At 65.1% G+C, this 14742-nt stretch overlaps 1 protein-coding gene across 1 annotated transcript; it reads left to right on the top strand.

Moving 5' to 3' along the window:
* Positions 1-13119: 13119 nt before the first annotated feature.
* HES5 (hes family bHLH transcription factor 5) lies at positions 13120-13909 on the top strand. The gene is made up of 3 exons (XM_082686296.1): positions 13120-13249; positions 13331-13496; positions 13580-13909. The coding sequence occupies exons 1-3, from the start codon at positions 13196-13198 to the stop codon at positions 13861-13863; spliced, it is 504 nt and encodes a 167-aa protein (XP_082542422.1). The 5' UTR covers positions 13120-13195; the 3' UTR covers positions 13864-13909.
* Positions 13910-14742: the final 833 nt, after the last annotated feature.

Genomic DNA, 14742 nt, shown 5'->3' with positions numbered 1-14742 from the left:
TCTGCCGCCTGGCCGGGGTGTCCCTACGCGCCTGATGCGTGCAAAGAATCGCCTTCCCCGAGGTCCGCTCAAGGCGCTGGCGGGGCTGCGGGGGCTGCGGGGCTGTGGAGACTGAGCCGGGCAGGTGAGCGGGCGGGGCACGCATGTGGGGGGGGGGCTGTCCTGGGGGACACCCCTCCTAGCTGGCGCCCCCAGCCCCCCACCCTCCACCAGCCCGGGGCGGCGCTCACCCAGGATGTTGCCCCCTGTCTCCACGCTGTCCCTTCTCCAGCTCAGGGCTGGGCTGGTGCCTGCAAACTTCTCAAACAAAAGGGAGGCCAGGGAAGTGGCCCAGGGCGTCTGCCAGCCCCGCCCGGACCCTACCCCCACCCCCAACCACCGGTGCCCCAGACTCCAGCCGATCTTCATTCTGGGGGTGAACAGGGGCTGTGCCTGCAGCCAGGCGCCCAGGGCTGGAGGGTGGTCGGAGGCGGTGGAGGCGGGCTGGGTGCTGGTAGGGCCTTTATGCCGAGCGGGGTGGTGGGGCCTGAGGCGCGCGTGCCTTCCCACGCTCTGCCGCCAATCAGCGGCCAAGCCTGGACAAAGAAAAGCCCCCTGCCCCCACCACTCCCACCCCCCCCACCCCCCCACCCCCGCTGCTGGGCTGGGATAATGATGCCCCCGCCCCCAGCAGGTGGGGAGTGTGGGGGGAGGGGGAGACACGTGGGCACTGGCTGAGACTTGCCCTACCACCAAGTCCCTGCTGTCAGACCCTCCCAGAGCAGCCCCCAGCGGTCCAGCTGTCTGCCCAGGGAAGCTGTGGTCCCTGGGGGCTCAGCTTTGGGACCCCACCCTCCCAGCACAGGTCAAAAGTAGCTCTCTGATCACTGCCTGCTCTCAGGAGCCATGCTTGGGCTCTCCCCTGGGCCTCTGCGACCTCTCACACCTGAGGGTCTTCAACCAGGCACCTGCTGGGCCTGGCCACGCTCACCAGGGGACGAAAGCCGCTGCAGGAGCAGCTTGAGATGTGGGAACAACGTGGAGATGGCACCTCTGAGACGGGGAGCTGACCAGCACCGGTGCCCCTTGAGTGTGCCAGGGGCACTGCCCCTGGAAAACCCCAACCTCATCTCGCTTTGGGAAAAGCCAAGCTTCAGCTGGCCACCTCCTCCGGGAAGGCCCTCTGAGCTCCTCCTCCACCTGCCAGTCTGGTCCTCACATAACAAGGTCATCATCAGAGATGCTCGAGGGCTCATCCCCGGGGGGCAGGAAAGGCATGAGCTTCTCACCCCAGCATCCCTGGGACCCAGTATTTTTAAACGATGGCTCTCAGGAGGCTTTTCCACTAGCCCAGGGAGGGGGAAAGGCCATCCTGCACCTCAGAGAGGAAGCTAAGTTCGGGGTGGGGGCAGCCTTGCCGGCCCTCTGTCCCTACCGCACTGGCTGGCAGGATGCATTGGCGGGGGTGGGGCGAGCACTGTGCAGCCAGGCTGGGGAGCAGGGGTTCCAGGAGGGGATGAGGCGGGACCAGGGTAGGTGGCAGGGGGAAGGGGTGGGGGGGCTGACGGGCCCAGGGTGATGGAGAGGCCCAGGAGTGGTGCCAGCCTGGGGCGAGACCGTGTTGGGGAGGGGCTGACACGTGGCTCCCCAGCCCCAGCCCCAGGGACCTCCTGGGCCCTTTGATGGTCAGCAGGCCGGCGCTGCCCCACGGAGGCTAGCTCTGCTTGGGGGTGGCCAGGTAGACCCAGGCTGCCCCTCTGCTCGCCCCGCCTGCCTCCAGGCCCTGAATGGCTGGGAGCCTTTTGTGGGAGAGCAGCTGGCGGCCGGCCCTTTATGTGGGGCTGTGGGAAAGTCGGCCGGCAGCCTCTCACACCCTCTCCAAAGCCCGGATTATCTCGGGGCCAGCAGGACACCCTCTCAAGGATGTCCCCCCCCAGCAGGGGTGGGGGTGGGGGGCCCCCAGAGGTCCTGTCTACCAAGCACTGGCCCCGGAGTCCCTCAGCAAGGAAGGGCCCCTGAAAGCAGAGCTCCTGGGACGCCCGGCTCTCTGCCCCCCACCAGCCCAGCTGCCTAGACTCAGAACTGCCCCCCGTGCCGGGAAGGGCCTTCAAGGAGCCCCCACCCACCTCACCCTTGCAGCTCATCCAGGCCTCTGGCCTTCATGGGGGTGGCGACAGGAGAGTTCGCTCAGGACTGACAGCCCTTACCCTAGCCGCTGGCAGCTGGGCCACAGCGGGGCCACCTTGCGGCAGGCCCAAGTCAGACTTGGGGGTCCTGAGGGACCTGGACGGGGAGAGTGTGGCAAGGAACTGTGCACTTATTTAGCACCTACTGCATACCAGCTGAGCAAGGCACATTATCTTCCTGGACCCGCTTAGAATCCTGAGGGGGAGGGAAGACAACCGTTCAGGGGCCAGACCTAGGCCTAGCTCTCTCGTTGTCCTGGGTGCACTTTGGCCCCTGAAAGCCACTCCAGCGGGCAGCTCCCAGGCGGCCCGGAACTTGGGCAGGGATCATGCTCCAAATGAAGTGGGGTGGGCCAAGGCGAAGGCCTACCAGAGCCCAGCGCCGGGCGCCAGGCGACAGCACCGTTAACACCAGCAGCCTGTGGGGGGCCTCCTGAAAGCTCTGCCTTCACCCACTCCCTCCTCCACACCTGCCTCACACGGACTGCTACTGGCCCCATGTTACAGATGAAGAAACTGAGGGCCAGAGAGCCCAGCGACAACGCAGTGGCACTGGATCAGCACTCCAAGCCCACAGCCCTAGCAGCTCAGAGGGCCCCTGGCAGGAGCACCCTGGGGCAGCCATCAGAAGGGGCGGGGCGGCAGGCATTCCCCTTTGTCCCTTGTTCCCCAGCGGTGCCAGGCCTGGGGCGCGGGGACTGCTGAGGGCTGTGGGAATGGGAAGGCACCGGCCGGGCCAGATGTGCAACCCTCCAGCATGCGGTTGGGAGCTGCTGCTGATGCCCCAACCTTCAAAGGCAGCCTGGGGGAGCCCCGCCTGGCTCTGAGTGCTCCCCAGATGGCCTCTGGGCCCAGCGCTCCGCACACAAAGCCAGCACGCGCCTTTTGTGCCAGATGAATGTCGCAGCAGGCGCCGAGTGCGGGAAGCCGCCCGGAGAGGCCCTTCCCTCTCGCCCAAATTCTCCTCTGGCTTGGGGGCGGGCAGGGCTGCAGAGCTGCAGGCCTGGGGTCCGCCACCTCCGCCAGCGTGCCCCCCCATCCCCGGGCCTCCCTGCATGGTGTCAGACCGGCGGGGCGCTGCACCCAGGGAGACCACCGAGACCCCCTCACGCCCTGTTTCACACGAAGAGAAACAGGCCCAAGGGGGCTGAGGGGGCTGTCCGCTCTTTCCCTCGGGGAGCTCCAGGGAGGGTGGGGTCTGCCTCACGGGGTCCAAGCCCAGGGGACAGGCGGGCGCTCACTAGACCCTCCTGGCTAAGGCCAGGAGCCACCTCAGTCCTGGGGGATGGGGCAGGAGACTGAATGTGAGGTCACTGCCAGATGTGAGAAACAAGCCTAGTAGGAAGGGCCAGACTCTGAAGGCTTGGCCCACCTCCCCCACACCCTGCCCCAGGGCCAGGCTTGGGCCTCTGCCTGGCACCCAGAAGCCACTTAATGAGGGTAATTATTGCCCAGCAGGGGGTGGGCAACCTTGGTCTCGCATCCTCCCCTAAGCTGGAGGCGGACCAGGATCCCGGGACTGGCTGGGCCCTTCGTGCCTTCCTCTGTGAACTCCGCGTTGGGTCCTGCAGGGTCTAAGGAGACCCCCAGCCCAGCGGCTGTAGGGAGCACCAGGTGTGCCCAGGGGGCCGGTGCTGAGCCTCCCTGATGGGTCCCTGCGCCAGGCTGGACCCCTGGACCCCCAACGGCTGGCCTGACTACTGAATACCATTACAATGGGGGGGAGGGAGTCTGTGGGGTGTCGGAGCCCAGGCAGGTACCCAAAAGGAATGTTGGTGAAGTCATCTGGAATCAGAACAGGGGGTCCTGTGGGGGGGGGCAGCGGGGAGGGTGTTCAAGGATCAGTGAGGCGTGACCCTGGGGAGCACGGAGCCTGAACCCTCATCTGTGACCCTTCAGGTCCCCACAGTGCCTGGGAAGCAGAGGGTCCCAGTAAGAACGGTTCTTGGCTCCCTCAGTCATCCTCGGATTGGGGGGACTGCGTCAGTGTGTCACTCTGTGACACCCACGCCCAGAGCTGCCCAGGTCCCCTCTGCTTCCCCCAGCAACTTCCCAGGTAACTAAGCCGCCAGAGCCCCCGCCATGAGTCACTTGGCCTTCTCTGGCTCCATCATTTGTGGGCAAATTAGTCGCCCTCCCCAAGCCTCTGCCGCTGCTGATTTGGGAAGCCCCGTGATTTGAGCAGGCGGCTGGGGGGGGGGGCTCTTTTTAAAATTTTTTTTTAAAGATTTTTATTTATTTATTTGATAGAGATCACAAGTAGGCAGAGAGGCAGGCAGAGAGAGAGGAGGAAACAGGCTCCCCGCTGAGCAGAGAGCCGGATGCGGGGCTCGATCCCAGGACCCTGGGATCATGACCTGAGCCAAAGGCAGAGGCTTTAACCCACTGAGCCACCCAGGCGCCCCTGGGGGGGACTCTTTAACCACCAGCCAGACCAACCCTTCAGCCATCAGATGGGGAACACGAGGCCCAGGGCAGGCCAGCCCAGTGTCCAGCAGGCCCACAGGCGAGAGCCGGGTGGAGCAAGGGGGTAGGACCCGCCAGTCCCGGACCCAAGAGGCAAGCAGGGTGAGAGTGTGCGGGTGCCGACGCTGGGAGCTGCTCTGAGGGCCTGGGCTGGTCCTCTGGGTGTGAGGGAAGGTCCCCCACCCCCAGCCTAGACCCCGGAGGAAGCACAGTGGTTGACAGAGAGGCTGAGTGACTGAGGGAAGCAGGACCAGATCCAGGAACCTGCTCCCACCCTTTCTGTGGGAGAAGCGGCCGCCACACCTGCCCTCCACCCCCCCGGCTCCGGTCTGGCCTCAGCTCCCAACGTGCAGCGTGGGAGGGACTGGTCCTCCGTGTCCTTGCCCGTGCCAGTGGGTGCGATGCCACTCAGCCTTGGCACAGCGGGGTCCCACAGCAGCCCCCAGAGGAGCAGGGCAGGCGGGTGCGGCCCCCCCATGGGGAGTGAGGACGGAGGTCAGCGCCGTGCAGACAAGCCACACGGAGCATGTGCCCCCCCCATCTCCAGGACAGGCCCAGGGCCATCAGACTGACCCGCCCCCCTGCTCCCCGCTGCCTGGGATCGGGAGGGCAGCCCCGGAACAGCGGAGGGGTGTGCCTGGAGCGCGCCCCCGATGTGTGACTCATGGACGCTCAATTTGAGTTTCATGTCATTTTTGTGTGTCACAAAATATTTTCCTTCTTTGGCTGTTTTTTCACGGGTTTAAACACGTGACTGCATTCTTGGGGAGACGCAGACACAGCGCAGGGCCTGGTGCACACCCCCGTGCTCAGCCCGATCTCCCCAGGTCTCGGGCAGCTCTGTCGTCATCACGGTTCGCAGGAAGCCAAGGCTCACGGCAGGTTAAGAGCCCCATCCCGGCTCTCCCAGTGGAGAGACAGCCTGGCAGTGCCCACTGGCAGTCTGGCCTCCAAGAACCAGGCTTGGGGTCCCCACGCGCCCCTCCTGCATGCAGTTTATGCTGGCCTGTGGTTCCCACACTGCGGCCGGCAGTGGAAGCGTGCCTGCCCCCCCCCACCCCGCAGCATTAGTGCCGGGCTCTGCTTCTGAATGAATGGGGGCGGCCCCGGGGGGCGGGAGGAGGGGACGACTCCCAAAAGACCATCTGGCTCTGCGTTATAATAGAGCAATGAAGGGCTTGTCTGCCTTTCAGAGGTTGGGAGCGAGCTGCTCTCTGACACGGCAGGGTTTTAACCAGCTTTGGACTGCGACCTGGGCCTGCCCCCGGCCACTGGGGGGGTGGGGGCCACGTGGGCCAGAGAGGCCCCTAATCCGGAGGGGCCCATGAGACTCAAGGGCCCCGCGCTTTCCCACACCCCCCGCCTCTGCGCGTCCACCCTGCTCCTCTTTCCGCTGGGGAAACTGAGGCCTCGGAGGCTGGGGCTGGTCAAGCCTAGGGTCTGAGCTCTCCCACTCAGAGACCAGAGCACCCTCCGTTTAGGAACATGGGGCCTGCTCTGGCCCACAAAGCCTGGGGTCCCCAAGTCTGGCCTGGGAACTTGGTGGGACCGCTGCTCAGGTGTGATCCCACCCCCGCCATGAAGGGCGGGAGCTGCGGACACCAAGGGATGGCCTGCCCTCCCCCAGTCAGGCTGCAGGGTAGTGCCTGGTTTGGACGAGCTGAGAGAAGGGGAGTGTGCGGAGGCTGGAGTCACCACCCCCACTGTCCAGGGCAGAGCCAGCTCATCCCAGGCCCCCAGGAGTAAGGACGGAGGCCAAACTCAGAGCTGGAAGCTGTCCAAGGGCAGCTTCCGCAGAAGGGTTTCAGCCCCCTGGAGCACAGAATCTGACGGAGCTGGCGGGTCTGTGACCTGACCCCCAGCATTCCATGTATGAGGCCCGGCCTGGCCCACCTCGTGGGTACTCACAGGCAGTCCTTCCCTGCTTAGAGCCCCTACTCCCTGGGACCCCGCCACCATGGAAGGAGAGGTGTGTGTACAGACAAGGGTGTGCGGAGAGCCTCGAGCCCCTGACTTGGTGACCCTGATTCAGCACACTGGCCTCTGCTCAGCGGAGAGTCCCAGGCAACTCCAAGCGGCCAGTCTCAGCAACGAGGGCTCCTTCTGTGCCAGGCCCAGCGGGGGGCGGGGGGCGGGGTCTCCTCTCTGCGGTGCCGCACTCGGCCACCCTGGGTCATCTCCCGCGACCGGGACCCAGTGCCCCCATCAGGTGGTCTTGGCGGGAAAAGCCCACCGCACAGAGGTAAGTGCAGCCCATGTTCAACATAAAGCGAAGGGCAGAGCCCAGCCTGAGCTTCGACTTGCCCCCCACACCGACCCCCCAGTGTCCCTGGGGAACACACTCAGAGAGCAACCTCCCAGGCTCCCACCGCCCTGCGCGCTACCGAAATGCACAGGAGACCCTCTGCAGGAGCTGAGTGTCTGTGTGGGCGGGACACTGCGGGAGGCAGGCACAGAACCAGGGGGGCACGGGTGCATCACAAAAGACAGGGTACTGCCCCGCCCGACAGTGCAAGAGACAAGCTGTTGATAGGGCCTTCCCCTACCCGTCCCCCAGGGCCAAGGTTCACCTGTTCCCCTGCTCCCGACCAGGGGGCTCAGAGCGGCCCTCAGCCCGGCGTGAACCTTCTTCTCAAGGGCCTCTAACACCTGGGCAGCAGGACGCCGCTGCGAAGGAGTGACCCAGCTGGGACACCTGAGCTGTGTCTGCACACTGACCAGCCAAGGAGCGGGGGCCAAGCTGAGGGGCCAGGGAGCCAGGGCCAGGCCCTTTATTCCCGGAGCCCAGCGCACACACTGGGATGAGCACACACAGGCGGGGGAACCCCTGCCAGCCGGACTTGGAGACGCTGGTCCCTATTTCAACGCCCCCCCCCCGTCGCCCCCACCAAGCCCAGATCCCCCCATTCTCGTTGCCTGGCAAAGTGTCCGCCGTTGCTTATCTGGAACACCCCCGCTATCCCTCCAAGGACTGCTCGGGCCTCTCCTCCCCCAGGAAGACCTTCCTGGGCACCCCTATCTCCCCCTCCATTCCCGAAATCCATGGCTCTTTCAAGAAGCATCAGTGCCTCCGCCCTCCGCACGATGCCGAGCCCAAGTGTGCCCTCTTAGAAACCACAGGAGGGTCTGACGCTCACTCCAGAGAATCCGGGAAACAGAGGCATAATGGAAACCACCCCCTGTGTGTGTCACACAGACTACGCAGTGTGTGTGTCCCAAAGCGCCGGCATCGGGGACCTTTTCCTTGACTTCTCTGCCAAGGTCAAGTGGGCGTCCATCCGGAGTGTTGGCCTGTCTTGGATGTACACCTCACAACATTATCCCCTACCTGTGAGGGTTTCCTGCCCCCCCTGCCCCTGGGTGGAGGCTGGGCCTCAGGACCCTCTTAGCCCCGTGGGCCCCGGGTGTCTGCGCCCCTGCAAGGGGAGGAAGCCCCACAGTGCGGAGGGGCAGGGAGGGAGGAGCAAGCGCCCGTCTCTGTGTCCAGTTCTTCCGTATGGGACAGGGGTGCAGGGAGCTAAGGCCACGGGGACTAGGGCTCCTCCTGGCCAGGAGGTGGCCACTGCCTCCAGGGTACCCCCAAGCGGAGTGGGGTACACAGCCACCAGCTCCCACAGTGCACCTTCGTGGCAACAAAGGTGGTGCCTGTATCTTGCCTATAGGCCCGGGCACCAGCGGGAAGAACCCAGTGGCACCCAGCTCCCGGAGGGCGGGCACAGGGCGGTGGGGGGGGGGGTCCTCACGGCATTCTCCGGCCCTCCAGCCACTTTCTTAACCAACTTCCAGAAGGCCGTGCAAATGGGGTACGTGGAGAAGGGATGAGCCCAGGAAAGCCACACGGCAACCTCAGACTCAGAAACCTCGGACACGGTGCCCGTGGACACACGGCACTCTCAGACACGGCGCAGCACCCACCACCACCAGCGTTCATTCTGGAGCCATTGGGAGACTTCGCTCACGGTCTGCCTCCAGGCCTGGCCCATGGGGAAGGCGCAGGCTCCAGGGCCAGTGCAGGCCTCTCCACGTTGCAGGGAAGCCTCACGCCTAGCCTCCAACCCCCTATTATCAGGGTCAGATTATCAGGGTCACCCCGTAGGCCGGGCGCGCGGGAGGGAGCTGGGCGCTACCCTAAGGCGCCTCTCCCGTGGGGCCCCGCGTTCCCTGGGCTCCCATGGAGCAAACAGTCGACCTCCTTTAAAAAATCTCCCTTTAAAAAATCTCTGTGGGGCGTCTGGGTGCCTCAGTGGGTTAAATAAAGCCTCTGCCTTGGGCTCAGGTCATGATCTCAGGGTCCTGGGATCGAGCCCCACATCGGGCTCTCTCCTCAGCAGGGAACCTGCTTCCGCCTCTCTCTGCCTGCCTCTCTGCCTAATAAAAAAATTTTTTAAAGATTTTATTTATTTATTTGACTGGCAGAGATCACAAGTAGGCAGAGAGGCAGGCAGAGGGACAGAGGAGGAAGCAGGATCCCTGCCAAGCAGACAGCCCGATGCGGGGCTCAATCCCAGGACCCTGAGATCATGACCTGAGCCCAAGGCAGAGGCTCAACCCACTGAGCCACCCAGGCGCCCCTGCCTAATAAAATTTAAAAAATAAATTTTAAAAACATCTCTGTGGATCGTGAAACGGGCCTCACGTGAAATTCGCGGCTGTTCCCACTAAGGGCACGGCTCGGGGCGTGAAGCACAGTCCACTGTCGCGTGCCCGTCCCCACCGTCCGTCTCCAGGACGTTCCATCTTCCAGACTGACGTCTGTCCCAGGAAACGCTAGCCCCCGACCTGTGGCACCCACCCTGCCACTTTCTGACTCCTCGGATCTGACTCCCGCGGGAGGCGCGCGTGCGGGGAGTCCCGCGGGGCCTGTGCTGCGGGGAGCGGCTGGTCTCTCTGAGCTCGAAGTCCTTGAGCTCCGCCCCTGCCCCTTCCTCTCTCAGGCTGGGTAACCGTCCATCACGCGGAGGGACCCGGTGCTGCTCCTCCTGGGTCCACCCGCGGCCCCCCGGGGCTGCTCCCACCGCTGGGCCCTCGTGAGCGCGGCTGCCGGGGTCGTGGGGTGCACAGCGCTCAGCCCCTGCACCCAGGTCTTCGGGGCGCATGCGCAGAAGACGAGCTTCTGGACCACGTGGTGGCTCCTGGCTGGATTTCTGGGGTACCCCACGCCGCTCCCTCCCACGGCGGCTGCCCCGTTTCACTTTCTCCGCTAGCGCTCTCCTCCTCCAGCCTCGGGAGCTAATGCCCCTGGAGCCCTCACCGCCTGCAAGCCGCCTGCTTTGCAGTCACCGGGGGGTTGGGGTGTCATTCACAAAGGAGTTATGGTCCCAGATTCCTGAATTCTAGCATAATCAGCCCAACTAGGGGAGCCCCCCACATCCACAGCCAGGCATCTTCCCTCAGGGCTGAGGCTCACCCCAGACTTACTGAGGTCTCCAGGGTGGGGGGCAGGACAAACCTCCCTCCCGCTCAAAGTCCCAGCTGGAGAAAGGAGCCCCTCCCCAGCTGCTGGGGGGAGCCCAGGCGGAAGATCTGACCAGCCCCTGCATTCCCGGGTGCTTCTGCTCCAAGCCCACCAGCCAGGAGGGAGCCTCAGCCCTCCCCCAACCGGCCCATTCGCATCCCCCTCCCCCAGGCCTGGTGGGCCAGCCCCCTCCGGGTGGTGTGAGCCAGGAGCCCAAGGAGTTTCCCACACTTTGGCCCCATTCATAGTGTTAAACGGCCCACAAAGGCCAGGCGTGTGCCTTGGAGGGCTCAGAGCTGCCATCTGGCCCGCACGCAGGGAGGGAGCCAGGCTCTATCCGGCCTCGCTGGGATTGAACGCCGTTCGTCTCATATCTCCCACAACTGAAAAATGAACCAAAGCTGCTCCAGCTCAGGGGGAGGAGGGAAGAAGGAGGCGGCCCACTCACCACCCTCACTTCGGGCAGGCCACCCGGGCCCGCTGCGGGTGGGTGGGCAGCTGGAGGGCTGGTGGGAGCTGGACCACATCTCCTGCACGTGTCTCACTTGGACCAAGAGCCAGCTTGGGGAACGGGGGTGAGGGCAGGACACAAGCCCTAGCCAAATGCCCCTCTGACGCAGATAGAAGTGAGGCAGGGAGAGGGACGGCCTGGCCTGAGGACTTCCCTCACTCGTGGTCAGGGCCCTGGGACCCCCGCGTCTAGCAGCCAGGCGCTTAGGGCACACGTGGACTTGGGCTCGTATCTCGCCAGCTGTGTCTCGCCAGCTGTGGCCAGGGCCGGAGTGGGTTTGGGGCTTGCTCCCTGCCCCTGCATTCCCCAAGCCCTTCGCTAAGCAATTTCTTGGTGCTGAGTCCCTAGCTTTGAGGGTGTGGCCAACGGAGACACAGGTGACAAAGCCACCCTCTCCCTCCCACCCCAACCCACCCCTAGGGAGTCCATAAACAAGCAAGGGACACACCAAAACATGCCCACTGCCCAGCATGAGTCCCATTTGGGCTGAGAAATGGCCCCAGCGAGCATCCTGGGTCCCGCGCTCCGCCCGCAGGACCTGCCCGCCCGCACCTAGGCTGTGGTCAGCGCCCAAGGCTGCGCGGCAGAGCCTGTGGCTTCCGCACGCTCATCCCCAGCTTCCTCAGCTGTCCCCTGCCCTTTTGCATCAAACTAGAGCCACACACCTGTAGTAGGGCCCCATCTGCTGAGAGAGGTCTCCCGCCTCCCACAGCCAGCCCAGGGCCTGGGCCCCCTTCAAGAGGAGGCTGTTAGGAGGGAGGAGGAGGAGAAGGTACCAGAGGGGTGAACAGGGGCTCCCTATTCTCCCCCTTCAAAGTTACCTGAAGGTTCCCCTCTGGAAGCTCCCCAGCCTAACACACCCCAGTGGGTGACCAGCTGGCCCACAGGGCAGCCCTGAGCTGGCTCCCAGCCACTCCTGTCCCGACACCATCCTGCCTGCTTCCCGCCTCACCCATTGCTGGGAAACCAAAGGCTCCTTGTATGCGGTGGGGGTGGGGATAAGGGAGGGGGAGGGGGGTTTCTGGAGCAGGTCCACCAAACAAGCCAGTCATAGCTGTGGGTCCCTGCCAAGACCCCGGCGGAGGGGGGAGATCTGACTGGACCCTTGTTAAAGCCCTGCAATTTCCAGCCACACCTGGACCTGTTCCTGGATTCAAACTCTGGCTGACGTGCCCTGATGCCACCTGCCGGTTCCCAGGACAGAGGTTCCGCCTGCCCATTGAACCTGACTGGGTCCTGCCCTGCGTCCAGGAGGAAGCCCCGGCTCCCCCACCCCAGTCCCTGCAGGACTCCAGAGAATCAGAGCAAGATGACTGCTCTGGGCAGAGGGGGTGCGCCTGGACAACCAGGGTAGGGCTGGCGGTCCCCAAAGCAGCTGGGGGACCTGGGCTTGGCTGGCCAGGCACCAGAATTACCAGTTTTCCCAGGGAGGCCCTAGGGGGCTGTCTGAGCTCATGAAGCATCCGTGTGGGCTCCAGGCCTGTCCTGCTCTGACCCCCATGCCTACCACCTGGCACCCTTCCTCCCCACCCGCTGGCAGAATGCCCAAGGAAAGCAAACCCCACACGTCCCCACCAGGCTGGGCAGCAGCCAGCGGGCAGCAGAGGCCTCCCCCACCCCCGTCTTGTATGTGTGGTGACCACACACGTGTGTCAAGCACACCCCTGGGGCCCTGGGCTCTCCTGCGCTCTGCGGACTCTGTGCTCGTACCTCCTGCCCCATGGGGCAGGGTGAGGCCCTGAGGAGCACCGGCTGGTGCAGGACACCCCAGATGCCACTGCCTGACAGGCTGCTCCCCGGAAGACCGAGTGCAGCAGATCCTGGGGGGAGCGCCTGGGCACCAGACTCCATGCTGGGCACTTCAGGCCCTCTGCTACCCTAGTCTTCCCCAGGCTAAGCCACGGAAGGTTTTCCAGCCCTGAAGAAGTCAGGTGACAGCCTGGGACTTATCACCTCCGCCAGCAGGTCTGATTCCAAAAGCGTGGGTCCCTCTTCCCCCTTCCACCTGCGCACGGGAAGACTGTAGCCTCCTCCATTCCACCCGCCCTGGCGTGGGTGTGGGGTGTGCAGCAGGTCCCCATCAGGGAGGGTGCCCAAACCTCTGGAAGCCCCCCACTCATTCACTGGAAAGCTTTTCCCCGCCTAGCCTCTGCCAGCCAGCGGCGGGAGACCCCGGGAGAGGCGAAGGGGAGGGGAGAGAGGGGCCCGGGAGGGGCACCACTCTTTCCTGCTCCCCACCCCCACCCCCGCCCCCTTTCCCCGAGGCCTGGGAAAAGACAGCATATTGAGGCGCGGGGCTCCCAGCATCAGGCCCCGGGATGCTAATGAGGGCGAGCGCGTTCCCACAGCCCGGACATTGTGCGGAGCGGCCCACCTGCTCCTCGGGGAGCGCCCATTGTGCCCGCGCCAATTCACAGGCAATTTAGCGTGCGCTAATGGGCCGGCGCCTTTGTGCGGCCCGCCCGGCCATTGGCCGCCGAGTGTGGGAACGGCCGCGGCGCCCGGGCCCCAGGCGCCTGCCCGCCGCCGCGCCTATATAGGGCCCGCCGGCCCGCCGGCCGCCACTGCCTGCTCGCCCGCCGCCTCTCCGCGCCAGGCATGGCCCCCAGCACCGTGGCCGTGGAGCTGCTCAGCCCCAAAGAGAAAAACCGCGTAAGTGAGCCGCCGCCCGCCCCGCGCCCCGCGCCCCGCGCCCCGCGCCCCGCCGCCGGCTGACGCGCGTGTCCCCCGCAGCTCCGCAAGCCCGTGGTGGAGAAGATGCGCCGCGACCGCATCAACAGCAGCATCGAGCAGCTGAAGCTGCTGCTGGAGCAGGAGTTCGCGCGCCACCAGCCCAACTCCAAGCTGGAGAAGGCCGACATCCTGGAGATGGCCGTCAGCTACCTGAAGCACAGCAAAGGTGAGCCGCGCCCCCCGCCGCGCCCCGCGCCCCGCCCCCCCCCGCGCCCCGCCCCCAGTCACCGCCGCCCCGTCTCGCCGCAGCCTTCGCCGCCGCCGCCGCCGCCGGCCCCAAGAGCCTGCACCAGGACTACAGCGAGGGCTACTCCTGGTGCCTGCAGGAGGCCGTGCAGTTCCTGACGCTGCACGCGGCCAGCGACACGCAGATGAAGCTGCTCTACCACTTCCAGCGACCCCCCGCCGCGCCCACGGTGCCCACTAAGGAACCCAAGGCCGCGGGCACCGCGCCCCCGCCCGTGCTCACCCCCGCCAAGGCCACCGCCGTCGCAGCACGCCAGCCCACCTGCGGCCTCTGGCGGCCCTGGTGACCCTGCCGGCCTGGCGGGTGGCCACCCCCGAGGACCGGAGGGCCGGCCATCCATCTGTCCCTCCTGGGGCTTGGACAGACCCCCTTCTCCGGAAGGCTCTCTCTCCAGGCTGGCGGGCCAGCAGGAGGGTCATTCTCAAGAGAATGTGCTTGCAGAGTCCTTGTCACTTAGGACAATCAGGGCCCACCTTCTGCCAAGTGTCTGACTCCATGGGGTTGTTCTGTGTTTGCATTTCAGCAAGTGACTTCTGGGAAGTCCCCACCGCCTGGGGTTCTATGATATTTGTAAGTGTCAGGGGCTCGGTCAGCCGGTGCCTCCGTGTGTAGAAGACTTTCTTCAGGGCCTGCAGTGTCCAGGCCAGGGGGCCTGGCGGGCGGGCCGTGCCGTGGGCACATTTGCCTTTTGTGAAGGCGGAACTCAAGGTGTATCCTCATAGGAACGAGCGTCAGCCTGGACGGGCACGGAAGGGCCACGCAAAGCCGCGGCCACAAGGCCCCCGTTCACACTCGGTTGTCTAGCAGGGGCTCAGAGTGGGCTTTGGGGGGAGGGCGGGGGTCTCCACCATGATCCTCAAAGGGTCCCTGTGTGTGGGTGGGTGCGTGTGGGCAGGATCTGAATTCAGAATTTGAACCCTCGGTCCCCGTGGGAGCCCACGGGCTGGCTCTGCAGATTTCCAATAAAACCTGACCAAGCAGCCCTCGGGTCTGTCTCTTGTGCTGTACATGGGTTCTTGGCAGCCACGGTGGTGGGGGCGGTCTGCAGGGGTGGAGGAGGCCACGCACCATCATGATCCCCAGCTGTGGGGGGAGGTGTCTCTGCCAGTGGCCCTCTGGACAAGGCAGAAGTGCTGGTCCCGGCTGAGGGAAAGGCGGGAATGAA

This window comes from Mustela nivalis (genome assembly GCF_964662115.1).
Source record: "Mustela nivalis genome assembly, chromosome: 10".
Lineage (NCBI taxonomy): Eukaryota > Metazoa > Chordata > Mammalia > Carnivora > Mustelidae > Mustela > Mustela nivalis.
This window is presented reverse-complemented; position numbering and strand designations above follow the sequence as displayed.